At 43.9% G+C, this 21,392-nt stretch overlaps 1 protein-coding gene across 1 annotated transcript in view; it reads right to left on the bottom strand.

Annotated features, from left to right (window-relative positions):
* Positions 1 to 21,392, bottom strand: part of LOC147009321 (uncharacterized) — a 54,548-nt gene that overhangs the window by 21,147 nt on the left and 12,009 nt on the right. Inside the window, exons 2-3 of the mRNA XM_085862136.1 lie at positions 15,650 to 15,771; positions 8,056 to 8,143 (exon numbers count right to left, since the gene is read on the bottom strand). Coding sequence (XP_085718262.1) covers positions 8,056 to 8,143; positions 15,650 to 15,771 — 210 coding nt within the window. The remainder of the gene's footprint in view (positions 1 to 8,055; positions 8,144 to 15,649; positions 15,772 to 21,392) is intronic.

The following is a 21,392-nucleotide window of genomic DNA, read 5'->3' as shown; positions in this document are numbered from 1 at the left end:
GAGAGAGGAGGGGGTTGAGAGAGGAGGGGGTTGAGAGAGGAGGGGGTTGAGAGAGGAGGGGGTTGAGAGAGGAGGGGGTTGAGAGAGGAGGGGGTTGAGAGAGGAGGGGGGTTGAGAGAGGAGGGGGTTGAGAGAGGAGGGGGTTGAGAGAGGAGGGGGTTGAGAGAGGAGGGGGGTTGAGAGAGGAGGGGGTTGAGAGAGGAGGGGGTTGAGAGAGGAGGGGGGTTGAGAGAGGAGGGGGTTGAGAGAGGAGGGGGTTGAGAGAGGAGGGGGTTGAGAGAGGAGGGGGTTGAGAGAGGAGGGGGTTGAGAGAGGAGGGGGTTGAGAGAGGAGGGGGTTGAGAGAGGAGGGGGTTGAGAGAGGAGGGGGGTTGAGAGAGGAGGGGGGTTGAGAGAGGAGGGGGTTGAGAGAGGAGGGGGGTTGAGAGAGGAGGGGGGTTGAGAGAGGAGGGGGTTGAGAGAGGAGGGGGTTGAGAGAGGAGGGGGGTTGAGAGAGGGGGGGTTGAGAGGAGGGGGGCAATAGAGGGGAAGCGAGAGAGAGGGGCGTCAATTCTTCTTCGTTTGATATGACATCACAATTTACGCTGGGGACCTGAGTGTTTCCCAGGTGTTTCCCAAGTTATGGCCATTTATGATACGGTTGGTCTGATCTAATTGAATCTAATTCCAGCAATCTCTGTGTGTGTGTGTGTGTCTGTCTGTATGTATGTATGCGACCGCCGTTTCTCGACGACCGCCGGTCCGATCTGATTGAAACTTGCCAGGAATATTGCTGGGGACCCGCGGATGTGCCTTTGAGGTTTGATATCAATCGGACGAGCGGTTCCCAAGTTACGGCCATTTATCTGTCGACCAATGACAAGACACGGTGCTGTGACATCACAATTGTTTATTTATTTCTTTTCCACGGTTGACGTCACAATTCTTCTTCTTCGTTTGGTATGACGTCACAATCGACGCTGGGGACCTGAGTACGTGCCTTTTCAAGGTTTGATATTAATCGGACAAGCCGTGCCCAAGTTATGGCCATTCATTTACCAAACCCATGACAGGACATGGTGCTATGACGTCACAATTAATGTTTATTTATTTATTTGTTTTTTTGTGAATACATTTGCAGGGGGGGGCGAGAGAGGAGGGGGGCGAGAGAGAGGGGGCGTCACAATTCTTCTTCGTTTGATACGACGTCACAAATGACGCTGGGGACCTGAGTGTTTCCCAAGTTATGGCCATTTATGATACGGTTGGTCCGATCTAATTGAAAAAAAATGCCCCAATTCAGTTGTCGTTTACGAGAGCGAAGGAACGAAGCTGCACATACTGGCACGCCTCACCCACGAGAGAGGGGGTGAAAAAATGGCCCAATCCAGTCGTCGTTTATGCACCGATGGGCCCGCACTAGTAAATATAAATTAAATCTGTTTTACTGCATTTGTAATCATATGGGAGAAGTCTGAATCGCATTTTTAGCAGCGTCTCGCTTAGCGAACGCTGCTCTAAGAATGCTCGGCGTTGTTGTTGTTCTTCTTGTGAAGACAAAACCTTTACATGATCCGGATCTCCTTAAATACTAAACACCTGTACACATCCTCGCATTGAGGATGCCTTTTGAGAGCGTCTATCATGAACTTTTAAATATATTCAGACATTTGCTTTAAAGTTTCGAAAAGTTCACGTTACTATTTAAAGATTATTCCATTTAATGTGTTGTAATTTCGTAAATACACTATGACGGGTCTCGCAGCTTAATCAAGGCATGTGACAAAATATCGGAAGTTGTTCTTGTTGTAGTTGTTTTTTTGTTTTTAGCTGACAAAACCTTTCAGACGCTGCTCTTGGACACATTTATCCTTGTTTTATATGTACTTTAAGTGAAAGTTTAGTCCCAACAAACTTCTCGGTATTGTACAATGTGAAGGGACGGAAAGCGAAGGGACGGAAAAAAATGTTCATGTTGTTGATGTGATATGGTGAAAAATTATATTGTTCCATATGGTCAAAATTAATTCTGAACAGTTATTTCTGATAATGATGTGTCATTACAAATCAAAAATTTACTGGAGGGATGCTTTCAAAAAAAAAAAATTGAGCTTTCGAAAAAGGCTTTTTTCGTGTCAAACGTCTTTTTAGAAAATCATCAAAAACCATTTTTTTCAAAAAATAATATGTATGCAATCAATTATTTTGGTATGTAATAAGTTGACTCCAACCAAGACGAGTATGAAGACCAACCTTTACCCAAATTTGATGTCTATGGAATATTTCAGAGCCAAAAATGCATTTGTAAAAAATGTTAATGACTTTTGGATTTCACCCCGAACCACCTAACCGTTGACGTCAGTTATTTTTCTGTCCACGAATTTATGCCAAGGTGAACCTCAAAAATTTTCACACTGATCGGATGTAGCGTTTTACACATAGAATTGTGATGTCACAACAAAGGCACCTGTGACGTCATTAATAAATAAAAACATTTTAAAAAGCACTTTCCCATGGTGAGTACTTGCCATGTGCCAAGTTTCAATTTTTTTCCTTGGCATGGTTTCAGAGATAGAGGTCCATAGTTTCTCCTTTTTTCCACCAACATGCCTGTCACACGTGACCTATGACATCATAATTATCATTAAAACATACGATATGAAGTCACTCAATCCAACAAGTGGTTGCAGATAAAAAATAAAAAAACCATACTCGAGTTCTGTTCTCAACGGCTCCAAATGCGATCTTTTCCTCTGGCGAGGGTAACAACTCCGAAAAGGGTTATAAAATAATCTCATCACCGCATTCCTTGTGCAAATTAATCAATTTAGCATTCAGAGCCTGAACACAAAATGTCTGCCATCTCTTACCGACTCTCCTCACAGGTGGTGATGCAGCACTGGACGAAGACCACATTCTCAATTGACACCAGATCACCCGAGTGGGAGGCGCTGACCATGTGCACGTGCTTCTGGCGATCGCAAATCAGCCTGGAGCCGATTTCCTCTCCCTTTCGAGCTAGCTGGTATATACTCATCTGAGGACTCTATCTGTTTTCTAATCCTTCTCAGTTGTGGCGTCGACGACACCAAAATAGTTGGGAGCACCCGATTGACAGCCCAGAAGCAGGCACCCCGCTGAAGATACATCTGAACAACTCTTCACATGTTGGGCGCTACCATTGTTTATGCGGGGAAGAAGTAACAGACAGACCAAGTGATTGTGAAAGCATGCGGGGTAACACGACGATTACACTGAACAACAAATTTCAAAAGTTTTTTTTTACTGGAGATGTGTAAAGTGATTAAGACTAATTTGGGTACGCTGATTTCAAAAATCATAACCGTTTTGCTGTATCACGTCAGGATTTTCAGGAACAGAAATATTCCCATTGCCTAGAAGTCAGGATTTCAATGAAATTTACATATGTCTTTAACATGTCTATTTCGTACAATTGTTGTTAACTTGTGTTATATTTTTCTTTCTTTCAGATAAAGATGAGTTGGCGTTCCTGTACCAATCATCCTGACAACTTCTGTTATGTCTGTGGTCGGTATACCAAAAAAGATCAACAGCGAAGTATATCTTCAGCAGTGAAAATGAAGGCCGCCTACTTTCACTACTTCGGGTGTAAGGTGGGGGACCAAGAACAGAGCTGGGCACCACACATCTGCTGCACAAGCTGTCACACAACCTTGACTCAGTGGTTGGTGGGCAAGCGCGCGAGCATGCCATTTGCGGTGCCCATGATATGGCGTGAGCCGCAGAATCATCATGATGATTGTTATTTCTGCTGCACAAGCATCGCCGGCTTCAACAAGAAGACTAAAGGTCACATCAAGTACGCTGACTGCGTCTCTGCTCGTAAACCTGTGCCTCATGATGACGAGAACCCCGTTCCAACACCTCCAGCTGATCAGAACATAGCTGTAAGCAGTGGTGAAGAGGATGGTGATGATGAACCTTTTGAACCCGACACTCAAGAATCACACCTTCTGAACCAGGGAGACTTAAATGATCTTGTAAGAGATCTCTCGCTGTCAAAGGCGAAGGCAGAGCTGCTTGGATCAAGGCTGCAGCAGTGGAATCTACTTGAACCTAACACCAAGATATCCTTGTTCAGAGCACGTCACAGAGACATGGCTGAGTTCTTTGAGATGGAAGACACGATGACATTCTGCAGTGACATCAACGGTCTGTTGAAAGAACTTGGGTGTGATCACGATCCTGCAGACTGGCGCCTCTTCATCGACTCGGGGAAGAACAGCTTGAAGGTTGTTTTGCTCCACAATGGCAACGAGAACCCATCAGTCCCACTGGCTCACGTGTTCGGCATGACAGAGACCTATGAGACTATGCGGCAGCTGCTTGATTCCATCAAGTACAATGACTTCAACTGGCACATCTGCGGAGACTTGAAAGTGGTGGCGCTTTTGTTAGGGCTGCAGTCAGGCTACACGAAATACATGTGCTTCCTTTGTCTCTGGGATAGCAGAGACGACAAGAATCACTGGACGAAGAAAGATTGGGAAGAGCGAAAAGAGCATGTACCTGGTCGACACAACGTGAAGCATGTCGCCCTTGTCGACCCAGCCAAGGTTTTCCTTCCACCAATCCACATAAAGCTCGGCTTGATGAAAAGTTTTGTACGGGCAATGGATCTGAATGGGCGTGGGTTGAGGCGTGGGCCTCAAGGAAAAGTTTGGCAACACCTTGTCGGAGGCCAAGATCAAGGCTGGTGTCTTTGTTGGACCGCAAATCCGACAGATTATGAAGGACGAAACTTTTCCGACAACTCTAAACCCCAAAGAGCTGGCAGCGTGGAGGAGCTTCAAAGCTGTGACGGACAACTTCTTGGGGAACGAGCGCGCGGACAACTATGAAGAAATAGTGCAGCAGCTGCTGGAGTCCTTCAGGAAACTTGGCTCCAGGATGTCCCTGAAAATCCATTTCCTACACCAGCACCTGAACTTCTTCCCTGACAACTTGGGAGCAGTCTCGGACGAGCACGGCGAGCGATTCCACCAAGAGATTTCACTCATGGAGACGCGTTACCAAGGGCGGCACAACCCGAACATGATGGGCGATTTCTGCTGGTTCCTGCATCGTGAAACTGACACAGAGCAGCACAAACGCAAAGCCAAATGCCTAAAGCATTTTTAATTCCATTCTAGTGGAGTTTTTCTGTAATTTCTATAATTTTGAAGCATTCATGATGAAATAAATGAATAAATGAATTTTTGTAAATTTCATTGAAATCCTGACTTCTAGGCAATGGGAATATTTCTGTTACTGAAAATCCTGACGTGATACAGCAAAACGGTTATGATTTTTGAAATCAGCGTACCCAAATTAGTCTAAATCACTTTACACATCTCCAGTAAAAAATTGTTGTTCAGTGTTATCCATGCTGCACAAGATGGTACCCAACTGTTCTCCAAAATGCATCACATCTGGAAATAGCTTGTTACCTCTGCCACCGAAGGTGGACGGAGGTTATGCTTTCACGTTTAAAGGTTATGCTTTAAAAGTGATTCTTCACCATTGAGAGATGGTCCTAAAAACGATATACAGCACAACATATTTTAAAATGTTGTGGATGGATTATGACAAAACATGGTGGATGAGTTGGGTAGGTGACAGGAATCAGCCGAGAAGATTTTGTGACAAGAACAAGCCATTGCCTATCAGTGGGATACAAAAAAAAAAATTTGTCTGGCCACGGGACGACTTTCCCAAGTGCTATGATTGTTGGAGGATTAAATCTCCAAAAACAAATATTCTCAAGGCGAGCGATCATCACATGAAAGGCAAGGACACTTTCAAAAACAATTGAAAATTATGCCTGAAAACATCACAGCGGATCAGGTGTTAGACCTCGAGTTGCCTGGCTGCTGCATACTTAAATCGACAAAGAGCGAGATTAAGAATGTGTGGCATGGATGAAGGTGGGTAGTTGTACGGGATGGGATGGAGGTGGTCGTAATAGCTAACACTTGCTATCAAAAACAACAAAAAAGGTTCCATCGATGGCAACAGACACATTCACCCTTTGAGGAGACGCTCTCCACCACAGACATACATGGTAACCTGGGCTTGTCCACATCCTTAATCTTGAAGCCGGCATGTGGGGTCTGTTGGGACCCCTCGGTGCTATTCCTGTTGATTTTTCTGCAACTAATGTTGTCATTTTTCCCCTTCTGCGATATCTCCCATCGTGTTGTCTCAATTCAACTGACAATATGAACAGTTTTTACGTGAAACTATTTTGGAGCAATACAAACGTGATGGAAGTTAGAAACAATCTTCCCTGGCTTCTAGAGTCTCACCAGACCACAAGCAAAATGAAATTATTTTTCTTTTTAGTGCAATGAAATTCATGGTGACCAGCCACCAAGCGATTGGAAATCTGTCACTGACGTCGAGCTGAAATCATTTATGGACTCCCGATTCTCGCAGGTGTGGTCAAGAGCAACCGTGAGCAGCTCGATGAACGTTGGTCTTTCAGAACTGGCAGACTGATGCTCAGGGCAACAATGCGCCTGAAAAGGTTTCAACAAATCTTGTGCCACTTTCGATTCACCAAGCGAAATACACAAAACGCACGGGGGGAAGATGATGAACTTCACTGCCATCAGAGACATATTTATTGCTGCCCTGCTGAAATATTACATACCTGGCCCTTCTACGACTGCGGATGAGCAGTTGGTACCATATAGAGGTCACTGTCCCTTTCATCATTACCTGGCCAGTATAAACCAGCTAAATACTGCATCAAGGTTTGGTGGAACCGTGACAGTGAGAGAAGCTATGCGCTGACTGGCCAGGTGTACCTTGGTAAACGTCTGAATGAAACCCAGAAGGTGAACCGGAGTAGAAGGGTGGCGAAGGATCTCGTGTCCCCTTGGTACAAAACAGGAAGAAATGTAACCACAGACAATTTCTTCACCGGTGTCCCAATAGCAATTGAACTTCTGCAGCAAAACAATACACTGGAAGGGACTTTGAAAAGCAATAAACCTGATATTCCTGCTGAAATACAAGTCCTCATCATGAAGTGGTTGGCAACATTTGGATTTAGTGGAAAAAAAAAACAACCTCACAATTGTGTCAAACGTTCCAAAGAAAAACAAAAGGGTCATCTGCCTCTCAATCCATCAAAACAAGGATGTGCCTGCAGAAGATAATCCCAAACACAATCCTGAAATCCTGGTGTACGACAACAAAACAAAGGGTGGAGTTGATAACTTGAGCTATTTGGTCACACTGCACACACCCGTAAAAGGAAAATTCTGCACTGGCGTATGGCAATCTTCTTCAACATTATAGATGTTGCTGCTCTGATTGTGTCAACAATTACGTTTCCTGAACGTTTCTCGAACAACTCCAGGACACGTCGAGCAATCTTGAGTGAGCTTGGTAACAAGTTGATCAGCAGTCAGATGGAAGACTGGTTGGCTGAACCACAAGTTATTCAGAAAGGAGCCAAGCATGGCCTCAATGCTCTGGGGTGCAAGATAAATGGATGACCGCCATCCAGGGAGAGACCCACCAAATGTCGTCGTTACATGTGCTCCAGGACAAGGGACAGGAAATCGCAGATGGTGTGCGAGAAGTCACAAAAAATTACTGCAAAGAGCATAGTATATACATTTCATTGGAGAGAATTTGGGTTTACTCCGTTCGAAGGGTTGCCATTAAAGTTGCTTCGACAAAATGATGCTTTGTGTGTTACTTTTACTTGTTAAATTTTCACAAATACATGGCAGAGTCACAGCAGACCCCAGGTGACAAACAACAGTTTTTCCATAACGTTCCGGTGTAAAGGTTAAAACATTTCCCTCTTTTCACTGCAATTGCAAATGGCAAGATATTGATATGGTTTTAGCTAATCAATTTTACTCAAGTGAAGTTGAGATTATTGACCTGGCTGCCCACCAATATGTTCCTTAACAAATCTAAAAACTCTCAATCCAGGAAAACCGTTTGCTTCATAATTGGGAAGCTCCCCCTGGTAAATCAGCTTATAATCACAGGCCTTCGTTCGCATACCCAACAATAACCCCATGACCCTCACCATCCTTCTTCTCCCTCACAGCCATGATCTCCTCCGGCAAAGAGAAAGGCTGCTCCAGGTTGGGAAAAGGAAGATCATGAGATTCACTCTGGATAAAAGAGAAAGAATTATGCAAATTTATGAGGACCTTCAAGCAGGAGTGGAGAGGGGGTTGAAGGACACAAAGTTTGGGTAAGAATGGTTTTGCACATGGAAAATATTTTCATTCTTTTCTCTTTTCTTTAAGATCAATGGAGGGGGTGTTGGAGGCATCAGAAGGAAGTGGAAGGCTCAAATTAAAATCATATCATTGAACATGAAATTGTACCATCAAGAAGTCGGTAGACTTTGTTGGGATGGCCCAGACACTCCATCAGCTCAAGACAACATAAATCTTGTGTGTGTGTGTGTGTGTGTACACACACACCACACACACACACACACACACACACACACACACACACACACACACACACACACACACACACACACACACACACACACCGATAAATTACCGACCAGTCGTCTGCAGAGAATTCCTCATCCATCCAATAACCCTCATTAAACCATGGGTCATCGTTGAACAAGAAAAATGAAACCCAAAAGTGCCCGTTGGTCATTCTTTTTTTTTCTTTTTTTTAGACAGCCGAACTCAAAATTGGTTTAAGCTACAAACTTGATTTTAACACCAATCAACTGCATTTTATAGTGGGAATGTGCAAACTGATGATTGCAATATTAATTGCCTGAAAGGATTCCATGAAAAGTACACAAAACTGCATTCCTTTGTGAAGGAAGAGGAAGGACTCAGAGGTGGGTGAGACTACAACTGTCAATCAGCCCGATAGGGCAGGGACACCACACACATTTGCCAAGGGCCAGACCTACATGGCTGTGGTTAACGGTGGAATATTATCAGCAGTGTCCTTGCAGGGCAGTCACGGGGCCCAACGAGAGCAACAACACACATACATGTGTGTATATATATATAATATATATATAAAATAAGTACTATTTATAATGTTAGATCGTCAAAATATATTTAAAGCTCAGTTCATGTCTGTGTGTCACAAGATGTCTATTCTATTTGAACATTAGTGACACGCTGACGACACACACGTACGTACATCTACTGATTACATACTATTGGAATGTAGCTTTGAAACCTGTCGACCCTTTAGAATGCCGAGACTCCCCCCCCCCCAAAACCATCAAGACCCCAAAGAGCCTGCAGACCCCCCCCCCCCCACCAATACCCTTGACGCCCCGAAGGACACCCCCAGACCTGTGACCTTTATACTCCTTCGGCCGAATCATTTCGACCTCTTACACCCAAAAGACAGATTAGAGACATCTTTGACTCTTGACCACTTGACCTTTTTACATGCTTGAGAGATTAGACCCTTTTGATCCCTTCGACACTAATGTTCACGTACCCTTTTTCGACCTTTCGACCATCAAGAACCTTTTAAGCACATCTCGCAAACATCGAGTCTTCTTAAAAAAAATACGGACTCCACTTCTTTTCAGCAAGTCCTGTGCAAACTCGACCCACCCAGGGGAAAGGTACTCTGCTCGAAGTTAATAAAAGCGCTCATCACACTGGAAGCAAAACACTTTCAAACCAGAAATTAACGTATCATCAATTTCGTCACTTAACTTCAGCAAAGATTGTACTCCACTTAGAATTCCCCTTGTGCACCCATATCATTCCAACCGAAAGGGGGCAGGGGGAGACTGCTCGTGTTGAATAAAACACAAATCTTTCTGAAAATGTGTGTGAAAATAAATATATGTATATTCGGTGTGAAAATGAAATTCTCAAGCATGTAAACACATTTCTAAAATGGAAGGGCACTCAGTGGAGCACACACCTCCACCACACACAATGCCTGATCCAGTAAATTTTTGAAATATTGTTCTGGTTTTGAAAAGTTACCCCAGGGGGAGAGCATATTTGGCCACGTAGGGGACCTGAGGAATAGTTATTTCAATTGTCTTTGTGTAGGTAGTCCTTGGTCCGTTGGTGAGGGGTTGTTCAGTGGGGACATGCGTTAGCAAGGTTGTATTTTTTCCACTGTAATGGTTCCCCCCTCCTGCTCTGTTACTTTCAATCATCCCTCCTTTTCCCCATCTGTCCATTTCCCTCCTCCCCCTCCCCTCTGCCTTTCTCAATCCACCAATAACTCTCCTTCAGAAAACATCCTTGCGACAATCCCTCCTTCACCACATTGGGTTTACCTTCAACCCTGCGGCCGTTCGGTCATCCCTCGGTCCGGTGGAATCTCTCCGTTTTAATTACATTATTTTACACATGTGCATGGCACAGTGCATGACGCTTGGTATTCGTGGTCTGTGGGGTGCAAAAGAACTGTATGAGGGAATGCCTGCGTGTGAGGGAGGGATCGGTAGCTTCTGTCGCGGCCTTGTGCGTGTGAAGGGACGGGCGAGGGCTGTACCGAGCGTTTCCTCAGAATGACGTGGAATTTTCCACATGGCACGTCATGGACCGACCCCCATCGGCCACACACCAATGAGAGACGGAGAAGACTCATGAGAGGGGAGGGGGGGGAAGAGCGATGTGAAGAACAGGGCAAGAGTGCAAAGAAGTGAACAGGGCAGGCTCGCACGAGCTGTGACGGAAATAGCTCACGAGAGGAAAGAAAAAAGCTCATGAGAGAAGGAAAAGAGATGCAACTATGCAGAAGACTCATGGGAGAAGGGAAAAGCATGTGAGGGTGAAGAAAAAAGTTTGAGCAGTTGGTGTCGAGCGTTTGTGGAAAACAAACTCCATCCACGAGCATCGTCCTGCCCTCTCGATCCTGTCAGCCACGAAGGACGAGGAGGGTGCAGCCTCATGTGCCCCAATTTCCAGAACCTTCAAGTCTTGCAAGATGCCTTGTGTCCAGGTACAGCCACTGACATGCTGTTCCACACTGTGTATGCAACCCTCTTCTCATGTTCTTCCCATTTGTGGGGGATATTTGCCACATGCAAAGCAGCCGCTCATAAATACTTCAGAGAACATTCAGACAGATTACCAACAGGGCGATTTAGAGTATGAGAGAGGCGGGATGGTGGGAGTTGGACACATTACAGAATGATGGAAAAAGACTTTCATCTATCTCTTGAACATGCTTCAACACATGCCCTCGGTCAGTTTCCATAGAAAGCCATTCTTGTGCTCGATATTTATTCAGGAAATAACCAGTCTCTCTTACTCCCATTCCCCCTTATGGCTGTTCTCATAATACAATTTGAGAAGTGTCCGTCTGTTTTATTACCTCCGCTACTGAAGGTGGATGGAGGTAATGTTTCACCCCTATCTCTTTGTGAACAAAATTTCTCAAAAAGTTGTGAACGGATTCAGACGAAACTTGGTGGGCAGGTTGGGTGTGCAACAAGGAAGAATTGATTCGATTTTGGTGAAGATCCAATAATTTTTTGTGATTCTTCACCATTGAGTGATCGGGCAATTGTATGTATGTACACACACACACATATACATACATATATATACATATATATACATACATATATATACATATATATACATATATATACATACATATATATACATATATATATATATATATATATATATATATATATATATATATACATATATATACATACATATATATACATATATATACATATATATACATACATATATATACATATATATATATATATATATATATATATATATATATATATATTCGACATTTCAAAAAGTTATACAGTTGTGGCCAAAAATATTGGCACCCTTGCACTTTTTTCAAATAAACTCAATGTTTTCTAAAAATAAGTTGAAATTGACAAAAGTATTTTCTCTCCACAATTCTTTATTTCACTGTTAATATTACAGAACCTTTGTTTTTGATTCAGAACTTGATGTATCCTTTAAATCAGAAAATAAAAAGAAATGGCATTAACAAAATTATTGACACCCTCGACTTAATATTTGGAAGCACAGCCTTTCGACAAAATAACTGCAGTCAAGCTCTTCCTATAGCCATGAATGAGCTTCCGACACCACTTTACTGGCAGTTTGACCCACTCCTCTTGCACAAACTGTTCCAGTTCTCCCAAATCTGAAGGGTGCATTCTCCCAACTGCTTGCAGGGAAAAATGTTCTTTTCTTTGACGATTTCATTTTGTTTTCTGCAAACATGGAGATTATGTGCTTCACCAAAAAGCTCTAATTTGGTCTCATCTGTCCACAGGACATTCTCCCAGAAGGATTTTTGCTAGTTCAGGTGTGTTTTGGCAAACTCCAGTCAGGCTTTCTTATGTCTCCCTCTCAGCAGTGGGGTCCTCCTGGGTCTCATTCCATAGAACCCCCTTTCCTGGAGTTGGCGACAGATGGTGCGAGTTTAAACTGTCGTAACTTGTGTCTGAAGGTCAGCTTTAATATGTTTGGCAGTTGATCGAGGTGCTTTCTCCACCATTCGAACAATCCTTCACTGCAATCTTCGATCAAGTTCTCTGTAGTGGCCACATCCAGGGAGGATGGCAACGGTGCCATGGGCCTTAAACTTCCTGATAACATTGCGTACGGTGGACACAGGAACAACAAGGTCTCTGGAGATAGACTTGTGGCATTGAGATTGTGCATGCTTGGCTATAATCTTATGTCTGACCTCCTCAGACAATTCTCTGGTTTTCGTTCTTTTCTCCATGCTCATTGTGGTACACACAGTGACACAAAACAGCAGAATGCCTCCTTTTCTCTATTCAAACTGGTTGGATGAGTGATTTTTATATTGCAGGCACCTGCAACTCACCACAGGTGAGTTCAATTTCAAAGTAAAAGGAGAATCACCTGCTTGAAATCTAATAATTTCAAGCAACTTCTGAAAGGTGCCAATAATATTGTCCGGGCCATTTTAGGATTTCTATGTGGAATTTACTATTTAGTCAATTTTTTTTCAGCCTTTTTTGGTTTTGTTCCACTGCAAACCAAATACACACATGTGGATACCAAAAGATTTCAACAATTTTATGGAAGAAATGGTGCATTATTTGAAAAAAGTGCAAGGGTGCTAATATTTTTGGCCACGACAGTCAACGGATTCGGACGAAACTTGGTGGACGAGTTGGTTAGTTGACAAGAACAAGCTCATGAAATTTTAGTTCAGGTCCGAATTCCGAACCAGCCTATCAGTGGGGTACAAAACGTAAACTAAAGAGCCTGGTGGAGGTACGTGCTCCACCGAGTGTCCTTTTATTCATTATTTTAAACTACACTGAGGTAGCCTTTCGGCTAAGTTGCATGCAATTGCAGAATTACAAGACAAAGAAAAAAAAGTTGGAGCAATACCCCTGGATGCTCACCTGGTAGGTGTGGATGACCCACAAAACATGTAATGGAGAAGAAAATAAATACCTGCGGATTTTATTTTAATGCCAAGAACAAACTTTGGTACACCATGGGTTATGAAGGTTGTGGTAAAGTTTCATCGAAATTGTTTGTGTAGTTTCAGAAAAGAAGTTGCAAGTATTTATGGACAGACGGATGGACGAACGATCCCATAAACTCCCCGGAACGATATTCCAGGTGAGCTAAAAATGAATGCAAAGCAATAAAAAGAAGACAGATAAAAAGTTCTTTCCTGAGCAGATGCCATTTTCTCTGCTCTGAAAGGCAGTCTTCAAGAGCCGAGGATACCTCTTCAGGAAGAGTCTTCTTTCACGGTTGTTGGTTAGAGTTAGCTTGTTGATGTAATGCATTTACGCATTGCACACAATCATGCTCGTCTTCGTGCATCCTCATCGGGGCCACGTGAGGATCCAATCAACACTTTTCCTGTTCATTACCACGTTGTCAGTGCATGGTCATCTGTTGCCATGCTCTTTCAGGATCCTCAATTTCAGAGGATAAAACAAGTCTCATCTTTGATTGTGACAACCAAAATGCAACGGTATATTATTTGTACAGACTGTGGTGTCAATTTTTTTTTGTATACATTGTCGAGACTCCTATGAGAGGCATCACACAAGGGGGGGGAGGGCAGGAGACGAGGGGTGGGAGAGGGGAAGGACAAAAGCAGTGGGGAACAGAGACTTTATGAGATTTCCGGAAGGGAGAGGGATGGGGCGGGGACCATGGAAGAAACAAGATAGACATCACAGGGACTTTTAAGACCTTACACGACAGGGAATTTTTCGGGAAGGAAGACAGGGAATTTGAAGGAAGTGGGTTTGGGGTGGATTAGCGGGGGTAGGAAAGATCATGGCTTTAGATGGGGAAGATAAGAGGTGGTTGTGAACAGCTGTTTTGAAGACCTGGGGGGAAGAGTGGGATTGAAGAGAATGTGTGGGTATATTCCAAAGGTGGGGGGAAAAATAGAGAAGAATAAAAGTGTGAAGGCGAGCATAGATTCATGATTTTGGTAGTTTTACCAGAAGGGGGTTGCTGGCGGTCCTTGAGCACCCTGTGGAAATATGAGGGGGGGGGAACATCGCAGACAGAGCGGGGGTGAGACCAGAGAGGCGACAGGAGAAGACAAAGACCACTGACCTGCCTACGGTGAGACAGTGAGAGACCCAGACTCAGCCTCACCGCGGGAGATACCAATGATCCTAAATGCCTTTGTTCCCACAGCGTGAAGCCGAGAAAGGTGAGAAGCAGGAGCACCAGCCCAGAGGGGAGAGCAGTCCTTCATCAGGCTGCGGATAAAAGCTTTGTATGTGGTCAGGAGGTGAGGTGTGTTAGTCGTATGTGGTCAGTCCTGAAGGACTTTGCACGACGGTGGATTCCCAGTTGGCGACTGGCTTTGGAGGCCAGGTTGGAAATGTGGCTTTCCCAGGAAAGATCATGACAGATAGTGAGACCCAGAAGTTTGAATGAAAGGACTTCAAGAGGATTGTTACAAAAGTAGATGGGGTGGGGGGGTTTCCAAATGGTCCTTTCGGAAAGACAGAGTGAGTGTGATATTTTGTCAGGGTTGAGAGACATGTTCCATGTGTTGAACCAGTTTGTTATTTATGCAGATCTGCAGAGAGCGAAGAAGCTGTTGCTTGCCAGTCTGAGGGATGACAGATGGTACGGCACAGGGTGGTCATCAGCACAGAGATAAAGAGGATTTTCCAGTCAGATAGATCATTGATGAAATCCAGAAAAAGAACAGGGCACAGAACGCCACCTTGAGGAACTCCAGCCTGGACAGGAAGAGGGGATAAGAGAACTCCATTTAGGGCCACACGTTGGCTGCGACAGGAGAGGAAGTCTGCCAGCCACGAGTGGAGATGGCCTTGGATACCATAGGAAGAGAGGTTGGTGAGCAGGGCGTTTTGATATTTGGTGACAGAGCAGAGTTTGGTGACACGGGTGCCAGACCGTGTCAAAAGCACGCGATATGTCTAGGGATATGTTAAAAGGTTAAAATAAGTTAAAAGATTACATGGAAAGGGTGGAAGTCCTCAACTTCAAGCCAAAGGCCTTCAGATCCAGACAAAATGAATTTTTAAAAAAGCAAATATTTATCTTTGGCACAACGTAATGCAGTGGATAATATTCAATCTCAATTATTATGATGTACACAGGAGACAAATAAATATCGTTTCATTTTGAAATGTTTCCTTATGTAACAAAGTGAGAACAACTTACCAGTGCCTCAATGTCATAGTAAGTGTTCAGATGATCCCACAACACCTGGGAAGGAACTTGCCTCCCAATATTCTTGCTGAATTTGTCACGGATGCTGATCATTTGAAAATGTCGGTTCACGCCTGTGGGAACATTTTATAAATGTTAATTTAAAACACACCACAGTAAGTTTCCACATAATGTCATGGATGTGTTCCGAGATAGTGCAACATTAAGCAAACTGGAGATTCCCACAGACGTTGTGTGAAAATGGGGGGGATGCGTTGCCACGGCATATTTTTCGTAACCCGAACATAACTAACCTCACTTAACTACATCTTTGAGAAACGTTAAACAAATCAAAATAAAGAACTAATTAAATACACAAATGGTCAACTAAATGAACAGTCAGTCACAGAGGTACTCACAAAAATGTTGCGCCGAGATTGCTTGTCGGGACGGGTGAGGCGAGGGTGTGGAAGGGGTTACGGGGAGGGAGATCAGGCCTCCGTATCTCGGACGGACTGCTTGAATAATTTGTGGGCTTGGAAAGAGAAGGGGAGGGAAGCCCGGAGCGATACAGTGCTCAGCAAATTCGGAGCGGATAAGGGGTTACCGAGGTGCCACGAGATGGTGCGATCCGAACATTTGTACGAAGATGAATCTTGTGTTTGGAAAACCAAGAAGGCCAATCGCTGCTGCAAGGCTCGGTGGACAAATAAAATACTGAGTGCGTCATGTGATCACATTTATTTAGGCCGAAGTCACATTTGCCACGGCAGCCGTGGGGTCTCCAAAATCTACGGCCACTAGCAATTATACGGCGGCCGCAGTATTTCCACGGTCACACAATGTAGCAGTCACTTTTTTTTTTTTCTCCCGGGGAGCCGCACAGTGAATTTAGAAATTGTGGAGACCGAAAACGTGGGGTTGCCGTACGGTCTTTGATTTGATGTCGCACGGTGACCTTTAGGGGGCCCTGCGGCGGCCATATAATTTAAGGCAGACGCAAGGTAGCCTCAAGGTGCCCGCAAGGGGACCGCGGGGGGGGGGGGGCCCTAAGGCGAACGTGCGGCCAGACGGATAGTAACGAGTGGGCTCATTTTTTTTTTCAGCTTGTTGAATTGCTCCGGCGAACGTAGAAATGAAAAAAGTTACAACTCCGCATTATAATTCCACGGCGACCCCTACGGCCTGTAAAAGATAGCCAAACGGCGTTGGGCCACCCTGAGGCCACCGCAGAAACTCTGCGGCCGCCGCACGTTTCTGTCAATTCAGAGGGCGTACGGCCGCCGTAGAGCAAATGTGACTTAGGCCTAAAGAGTAGTGAACTGTGACAAAATGAAATGTGCTCGGAGCCAGTGCCGATAATGATTCTGCAGCTCGTTTTAAATACTGTACCTATCCATACATGAAAACAAACATGTTGGAAAACAATTTGCATTCCTAATTTATCCCCACAAAGTAATCCACGAGTTTATTTCGCTTTGTCTTGTACTCCAAACAGACTTATCTATGAATGAAGGAAAGAACTAGAGGGGGGAGCACTCGGGAGAGTGCAAAACCTCCGCCGCCAATACTGCTGGGTCACTCAAGTGAACCTTTTATCTTATTCATTAAATATGATGTCAACAGTGCTGACAGTTATAGTTCTTTTCTCTAACAATTTTTTTTTTTGGTGGGGGGGGGGGGGTTGGAAATCACTTAAAACGTAGAAATGCAAAAAAAACCTCTAACAATTTCTTTTTGGGGGGTAGGAAATCACTTAAAACATGTGGAAATGCAAAAAAAAAAATTCCCCCTTTTTTTGGGCGGGGTAACAATTTTATTGGGGGGTTGGAAGTCACTTAAAACATAGACATGCAAAAAAAAAAAATATTTGGGGGGGTAACAATTTTTTGGGGGTTGGAAATCACTAAAAAAATGTAAAAATGCAAAAAAATAAAAAAATTTCTAAAAATTTTTTGGGGGGGTTGGAAATCACTTAAAATATGTAGAAATGCAAAACAAATAAAAAAATTTCTAAAACAATTTCTTCGGGGGGGGTTGGAAATCACTCTGTAGAAATGCAAAAAAAGTCTCTAAATTTTTTGGGGGGGGGTAACAATTTTTTTGGGGGGGGTTGGAAATCACTTAAAACATGTAGAAATGCAAAAAAAAAATTTTGGGGGGGGGGGGTAAAAAAAAAATTTGAGGGGGTGTTGGAAATCACTTAAAACATGTAGAAATGCAAAAAAAATCTTTTTTTGGGGGTGGGGGGTAACAATTTTTTTGGGGGGGGTTGGAAATCACTTAAAACATGTAGAAATGCAAAAAAAATAAAAAAAATTCTCTATTTTTTTGGGGGGGGGACCAAGTCCAAAATTTAATGGCATGATCCTTGGACCATACCTAACCCCCCCCACCAAGTTTCGTTGAAATCCGTCGAGGAGTTTTTCGTAATACTGTTCAGAAACAAACAAACAAACAAACAAACAAGAAAACAAACAAACAAACAGAAAGACGTGAAAACAGTAACCTCCATCCATCTTCGAAGATGGCGGAGGTTAAAAATGGGGGAAATGGGAAAATTAGCCAATTAAAGTTAAACTCCACATCAGCTCAATATGCCCAAAATATGGTTCACCATATGGAAGAAATATTGATATTCACTCAGGTTCAGCGTAACAAAAGAGAATCTTTAATACATACGCATGGAGAGAAATAAACAGAATACAATCAATGAACCTCTCCAACACAGTGCCCATGACCAAGTACTTCTACACTTAAACGAGGACAAGTGGGGGACAGAGCGAGATGGTTGAACAAACAAGAGAAGGTAAGAAACAGTTGTGGTCAGTCTCTTAGTTTGGGAGGAGTAGCTTGCTCAAGGCCTCAAGTCAGATAAAAAAAAACTTGAGTGAAACAGAGTTCAACCAATGGGAAAAGAAAAGGGTGAAACAAAATTCAATCAGTGGTAAAGTACCAGGTGGTCCAGGCAGACAAGTTCTGGAGTCAAGCAGAGTTCAGCCAATGAGAAAAAAGTACAAACAATTACTCAAGGTCCAAGGAAGATAGAGGTTGTTGAAAAAAAAAGTGTTTCAACAGTAATAAAGTACAAACGGCAACCCACCCCTCCATGTTCCCAGCACAGATAAGAGTATATAAAGCATTCCATGCATTCCAACTGTTACCCCAAATGAGAACCAGCTGCTCCAATGTCCTCTCAGACACAAAGAGCCACATACTTGTACTCAAGTTGAATCAGAATATGTCAAAGTTGCATTGTTGCGGAGCCATGTTTCGACTGCGAGCACGACCGCGAGGTGGAGCAGTTGGGTCATCTCTATCGAACACCCAGAATAGAGATTGTACCTTTCGGAAAACTCCGAGGGTACGGGTCTCTTACCGAACCGTGAATTGGCAATAATTCCACCACGTGGTACAGGGTTATTTGCCAATCTTCAAAATACCAAGAGATCCACATGGCGAGTTACTGAGTATTCACACTCGACGGAACTCGTACGAGTCGAGCTGTTCGCGTGCCCGACCCGTGCGCAACCCGAGCGGATGGTTGCCGAAGTCCCGTCAGTCCAAATGTACATTTACAGCGGCAACAGCCTTTTTATTCACCAACACGCGCCATGCTAAGCCAATGGAAGAAACACAGCAACGAACTGATACATTCAACAAATGTATTTATTTATAATGGGGGAAAGGGGGAGCACGCAAGAAGCAGAGTTATCCGACTATAGGATAATGCAAATTTACACACAAGCACTTAAACAATTCCTACTGAGACGGGCGCGCACACACACACACACACACACACACACACACATACACACACACACACACACACACACACACACACACACACACACACACACACACACACACACACACACACACACACACACACACACACACACACAGCTGTCCACCTCGTGTGGTTAAGCTGACACGGGCGAACCAGGCCAGTGTCGAGATGAGATGATAGAATCCATACCTCCCTTCTGTGCTTGTCCCGGCAACCAAACCTCTCCTCTCTGTATCCCAAACTGTCGAGAAGGGAGGAGGTTTCTCTGCCACTTCTCCGAGTCTTTGTTGAACGTCAAAGCGAGGGCTGATAACTCCACACTCGTTCAACCTGCCCATCAGATTGACCACAACCTTGCCTACTCTATCTCTATGGTCATCAACCATCTCAAAAGCTCTCTCGTTCACCAACAGATAGACGGCACGCAATCGACTTGCGGTTCTTGTGGAGGAAGGATCTCTCCTCGTCCGATCGCGCCGCCACCTTATTCACCCTAGTCCAGGGGGGAGGAGCCGCCTCCTCCCTCCTCGCTGGATGGTTTTGGCACGCAAAATGTGCTCGTCGCCCTGTCATTGGCCATAACGGGCGGCAAGGGTGACATCACGCAGACGCCCAGGGACGTGGTGACGTCACGCAGACCGCCTTTCTCACCGTTGCGGGGTCTGATTGGCTGAGCGGCAGCCACCTCACCCGTAGCAGGCTGATTGGTCGAGGGCCGCCGTGAGGCTCCTCCTTGAACTCCGCCCACCATGGCGTCGGCCAGAGCGATGTGAAGGTGAGGGTGATGCTGGCGTTGTTGTAAAAATAAAAGAAAACCTTGACTATCAAAATAACTTCGCAGCACATGTACATTAAATAAGGGAAAGGGGAGCCATCTATCCACATTTACTTATCAAAATAACTGAGCTATAGGACCTGTATGTTGAGTGCTCATGGCTTCCAGATTCGTAACAATATTAATCATGTAGTCATTGGTGCATTTCAGTTTCCAATGGAACTCATTCATACTGTATCTACAGATAATTACATAGTCTTCGTCAATTTAATTAATATCGTGTAACATGGCCTAAATTCCTTTATTTATTACACTGGTTACAACTTTTAAAATTGCACTGAGGTCCAAACAGACATTTAAGAGGAGAAGCTGCACATGAGGGATTTCACATTTGGAAGAAAGGTTGGTATTTCAGTTGGGATTTGTGAGTGCAACAGAGGTTAACCTGATTCAAGTTGAAATCCCCATAGCAGAGGCAGGACTTTGATTTGGACTCGTGAATCGGGATAGAGACGAGCAAGTACGAGAGTCAAACAGAGAACATTTCAAGGCTTAGGGTGTAAAAGGCAGAGAATGTGTCTGTGCATCGAGCATCTGAAAAGCCATTTTTACATGCAACGGATTTTTTTTAAATAAGTAAACTAAATGGGCACTCTTGGACATCACATCACCAGATATGCCTCCACCCACATTATTCCATCATGATACATACTTGTGCCAAGTTTGATTAAAATCCCTGAACCCAGATCAAAATATGAAATAAATCTGCCAGACCAGACCATCAGGTTGAAATTTAAAACGTATATCCCCCATGACTAGATAATTGTGACAATTCACGTCGATTGATGAAGCAGTTAAAGATAATTAATTATTTTTAAAGACTTTTGTTCAATCCAATACAGTGGCCAGACCATGTGACCTATTAATTAATTATTAGTGAACATCCTGGCATCCTCCCGGTGTATGCCCCGTTTTAGAATAGGTGCACCGTATCCCTGCGTGTCGTCAGAGGCGACATAAGGGTTGGCATCCAGCCATTAAAAAAAAATATATATATATATATAAAAATAAAATATTGTTACAATTCTCGGAACCGTATGCATACAACATAGTTGTCCTGAGTCAGTTATTCCATTAATATACGTGTCGTTAGATCCCTTCCTTGGGTAGTGGGAAGACACGGGGGTACA

This window comes from Eptatretus burgeri, chromosome 17 (assembly GCF_056783735.1).
Source record: "Eptatretus burgeri isolate ZD-2024b chromosome 17, Ebu_testis_v1, whole genome shotgun sequence".
NCBI lineage: Eukaryota > Metazoa > Chordata > Myxini > Myxiniformes > Myxinidae > Eptatretus > Eptatretus burgeri.
This window is presented reverse-complemented; position numbering and strand designations above follow the sequence as displayed.